General features: G+C 39.6%; 1 protein-coding gene across 1 annotated transcript in view; it reads right to left on the reverse strand.

Annotated features, from left to right (window-relative positions):
* The window catches only part of Gsr (glutathione-disulfide reductase), a 56,194-nt gene that overhangs the window by 18,391 nt on the left and 32,917 nt on the right, over positions 1-4,886 (reverse strand). The window contains exons 9-10 of the mRNA XM_023717615.1: positions 4,367-4,505; positions 2,933-3,066 (exon numbers count right to left, since the gene is read on the reverse strand). Of these exons, the coding sequence (XP_023573383.1) occupies positions 2,933-3,066; positions 4,367-4,505 (273 nt within the window). The remainder of the gene's footprint in view (positions 1-2,932; positions 3,067-4,366; positions 4,506-4,886) is intronic.

Below are 4,886 nucleotides of genomic sequence, written 5' to 3' on the forward strand. Positions count from 1 at the left end.
CCCCCTGGTGGGCTGAGCTGGCCACACACACACAAAATAAATAAATAAATAAATAAATAAATAAACAAAAATTTAAAAAAAAATGGTTACGTAAACACAGATAACCTGGTATGAGTGTGGCAGGTAACTATTGGCACCTGCTAGAAACATGTCAGCTTTAAAAAAAATAAAAAACTGGCTTTCTAAAATAAATAAATAAAATAGTTAAGCAAGACCAGTTTCATCTGGAATAATAGTGAAATTCCCCTGGACAGATTAACTTGCATACCCCGATGTTAACTAATTAGCTATTTTCCTATTGTTCTGTCTCCATTCTAATCCTACGAAAAATGTAGCTTTGCAGTGACTAATCTGCTTTCTGTTGTATCATTTCTGCTTTCTTTGGCCTTTTAATCTCAAAAACTCAGCATCTGCTCAGCTCAACCAACTCACTCTCAGAAAGAAGTCACCTGATCTAAAACCAAAAATAAAAGACCATTTTTAAAAAGTGGCTAAGATGATAACTTTCGTTACATGTTTGTATTATATGTAATATATAATATTAATATAAAACAAAAATCTTAAATCCAGTAGTGTGTGTGCATTAAACACAGCTACATTTCCAGGTACCATGACTTATTGCCAAGAGCCCTTGGCAACAGCAGGAACTTCGTATTTTCCTTCTCCATTAGTCTTCAGGAGATTGACAGGTAATGTTTACCAAATGAACGAACAAAGACTGGTATAGAGAAATAAGATATGAAGAGATAAGGAGGGATCCTGCTGACTCACCCCCAGAAATCTTGCCTTCTGACTAATGTTCAGAGTCTGGAAAGAACAAGCTGGGTGTTGCTGCCAGCCACTCTTTGCCAGTGTTAGGCAGCACCGAATGACATAACAAGTGACCGTGTCTTGTGGCTTTGGCATCCTAGGCCCCTGGGAAGATAGGGACTGTGCTTTTCTTGCTAACACAAGTTGGAAACTACATCCAAATCTTCATTCAAGACACTGCTCCTTGCACAGCCAAGGTCTTAAGGTACACTATATCACTAAAGCCAAAATAAAGCAAAACAAACAGAACTAAAATCCTAATTCCAGTTTGGGCCGGGACACATGCAGCTCAGTGATAGGAGTACTTGTCCACAGGCATGAGGCCTTGGGTTCAATCTCCAGCAACGCCAAGCCAAGCCAAACCTCATTTCAAACAATTTTCTTAAACTTCCAATATTTAATTCTATTAGTAAAAACCACTCCATACTCTGTCCTAAAACAGAAACTAAACCCTTTTATAGCATTGCAAAATAAATTCTATTTAAATGCAAATCAAAACCATACTGAGACAGCACTTCAAAACCACAACAAAAACCAAAACAAAGACCAGGAAGAAGTAGGTGTTGGTAGGGAGCAGAGAAAACAGAAACCTCCTTCTTTGTGAGGAGAACAGAAAAGTATGTAGACACTGGAAACAGGCAGGGTCATTATAGTTAAACCAAAGCATAGATTATCTTAGAAAAAAATTGGTTGAATGAAGTTTACTGTTGTGTTTTGTTAAATTTAAGTTGACCTTCCGTTACACTTTATGTTTATCAATATTTCTAAGTTTCCAATCCATTGTGGCATATGGGTCAATGATGCCAAGCTTTGGGTGGTCTTTCATCCTTCCCTTTACTTCTTTTGAAACAGTTTCAGCAGTTCAAGCTGGCCTGGAACTCACAGTGATCCTCCTTCAGCCTCCCAAGGGCTGGGATCACAGGCATGCACTACCATACCTGGCGCAGTCCCCTTATTTTTGAAAAAGAATGACTTTTTAAAAAATTTACGACTTTCTTTCTAAATGATATACAAGAAGACTCCCTGTTACACACAATATGATCAAAAGATATGATGAAAGTTTAACTTAAAAAATTTTACTTCAGTAATGACTAGTCCTTATTTATTTATTTTAATGTAGTTGGTACAGGGTCTTACTACGCAGCTTTGGACATGTGGTAAGGGGCCGGGGAGATGGCTCAGTGGAATAAGTGCTTCCCAGGTGTGCACAAGGGCCTGAGTTCAATCCCCAGTTCCGGAAAAAAAAAAAAAAAAAAGCAAAAAAAATCAAACAAACAAAGTGATCTCAAGGCCAGCCTGGACATGTGGTAATCTTCCTGTTTTCAGTCTCCCCAGCGCTGAGATTATAGGCATGCATAACCATGTCTGGACTCGGTGGTGGCTGGCTCAGTGCACGAGTGGAAAGGGGGGGGGGGTGCAGTGCAGGGCCGGCACAGCCTGGGGATGGAACCCCATTCCCTGCACTTGCCTAAGCAGGTGCTTAGTCTTAGTCCACTGATGTATTTCACTGGCCCTACTACCAATCCCTATTAAAATAGTACGTTGAGGCTGAGAGTTGAAGCCAGCCTGGGCTATGAACTGAGTTCAAGGCCAGCCTAAACCGCATAGTGAAACCCTGCCTCAAAAAGACAAAAGGATTGCCTGGCAAGTGCAATGACCTGAGTTCAATCCCCGGTTCTGCAAAATAAATAAACAAATACATAAATAAATAAATATTAAAAAAAAAAATAGACAAAAGGAAAAAAAAAAGGACCAGGGAGATGGCTCAGTGGAATAAGCACTTCCCTGGCAAGCACAAGGACCTGAGTTCAATTCCTGGTTCTGAAAATTTTTAAAAAAGGGGTGGGGTGGCAAGAACAATGGGTGCGTATGCTTGAAGCAAGAGGGAATATTTTAAGGGGGATTATTGACAAGGTATATTTTACTAAAACACATTTTTAAAATTTAAACACTTATTATATTTTTATCACACCCTGTTTATAAGACAGACAAAAGGGGGACTGCTCAGTAAACCAGTGGACTCACCTACCGGGTCTCTCCATACCCCTTGCCCCCAAACCAAGATACCAACACCCTTCTCAACTCTGCAAAGTGCTGTTGAGCTCACTGGACTTTTCCATACCTTTTCCTCTTTGTTGGCACAAATCATTTTCATCACACATTTTGTTTTCCTTGTGGTCACTGCGTGGTACATCGGGGTGAAGGCGGTTGAATAGATTTTCACATTGTCTTTTCCATATTTATGAATGGCTTCATCTATAATATACATTTTAAAAAGCATTTATGAAAGCTAAACAATTAAAGGAGAGACGGTCAGAAATACATAACTTGAATCAAATCATGAGGAAATAGCAAACCAACCAAAATAAAGGTCATCCTAACACATAGATCTCAATGTCACATGAGATAAGAAAAGCTGAACATTTTGTCTCTATTTTAAGGGAGACCAAAGAGGTATAAGAACTATACATTATCCATTACTGTAGAGTGGATTCTAGATGTGGGGAAAAAAATACTGAAAATGACATGAATGTGATAATTAGCTAGACCTGAAAATTGTACTGGGGCTGTTCTGAAAAAACACATAACCAGACATGCTGGTGTACATGACCAGCCCTCGGGAGAGTGAAACAAGAGGATCACAAGTTTTGAGTCCAGCCTGGGCTACATAGTGAGTTCAAGGTTAGCCTGCACTGCATAGCATGATCCTGTCTCCATTAAAAAAAAAAAAAAAAAAAAAAAAAAAAAAAAAAAAAAAAAAAAAAAAAAAAAAGAATAGAAATAATACTAAACTATAGTAAAGAGTATATGTAAGTTTAGCCCAGTCTCAATTGCTGTCTCAGCGTACCCCAGGGGCAGGGCTGGCACAGCAGGCCTGGGGATCCCCTGCTTGTAGGTGCTTTAATCCGCAAGGCTATTAGGCCGGCCCAACTAGGAGTCTTTGTATTGTTTATGTATCTTTAAATGTGATGTTAGTTTTTAAAAAAAAAGCTTAAAAAAAAAATCAGATAAATAGTAATGTTTAGGGGAAAAGAAACAGTACTCTCAAAGTATGAGTAGCTTTGGAGTATACCAGAACTGTGATTTGAAATTAACCAAAAAGAAATGGACAAAGCGTGGCAATACACACTTGCAGTCCCAGCCACTCCAAAGGCTGAGGCAGGAAGATTTCTGTGACTTCAAAGCCAGTCTGGGCTACACAGTGGTTTCAAGGCCTGCCTAGAATACATAGTAATACCCTGTCTCAAAAAACAAACAAGAAAGAAAGGAGAAGGAAGAAAGGAGGGAGGAATGGAAGGACAGATAGACAAACAGACAAAGGGAAAATCCAGGCATGCTGGCATGTGTTAGCAGTCTCAGCACTCAGGAGGCTGGGCCAGGAGGATCACTTGTGACCAAGAGTTTGAAGCCTGCCTGGGCTACACAGAAAGATCCCGTCTGAAGTAAATAAATAAAAACGAAGAGTGTAACTTGGGGACTGAGACAGATTTAGTTGACCAACAGAGACCTAGCTCAAAGGACAAAATCACAATGCCCTTCTTCTTTAAGTACCTACCTTCGGTAAGCCCTACTGTTCCAATAGGGGGGTGACTGAAGACCACAGTGGGGATGTTGTCATAGTCTAATTTGGAATCTTCTTTGCACTCAAAAAGTCTATGGGCAAGTTTTCGGCCAGCAGCTATTGCAACTGTAGAGATATTTCAAAGTCAGTGTTGATCCTCCTGTTCCTTCTAACACAGCAGAATAGTTCCACTCATTATTCAGCCATCGGGCATAACTCCCTGGCACCAAGTTTTATGCCTCATCTCATTATAATATCTAGCACAGCATGATGAAAAAGTATCAATGCCTTAGCGGGCCATTTGAAACTACTGGCTTATATAAATTCTGTATATTCTATTATAAAAAGAAGATACACATTCTTAAGTTCCCAACTGCCTGGCAGTAATGAAGACAGCAGTTTGGTGACATACTTATGGAGCTAAGCATAGTAGTTTTGTACATCTTCCACTCACATTATACCCATTTCATTAGATTTTTAAACTTGGGCTGGGATGTGGTTCAGTGGTAGAGTT

This window comes from Octodon degus, unplaced genomic scaffold, assembly GCF_000260255.1.
Source record: "Octodon degus isolate 3935 unplaced genomic scaffold, OctDeg1.0 scaffold00053, whole genome shotgun sequence".
In the NCBI taxonomy this organism is placed as follows: domain Eukaryota; kingdom Metazoa; phylum Chordata; class Mammalia; order Rodentia; family Octodontidae; genus Octodon; species Octodon degus.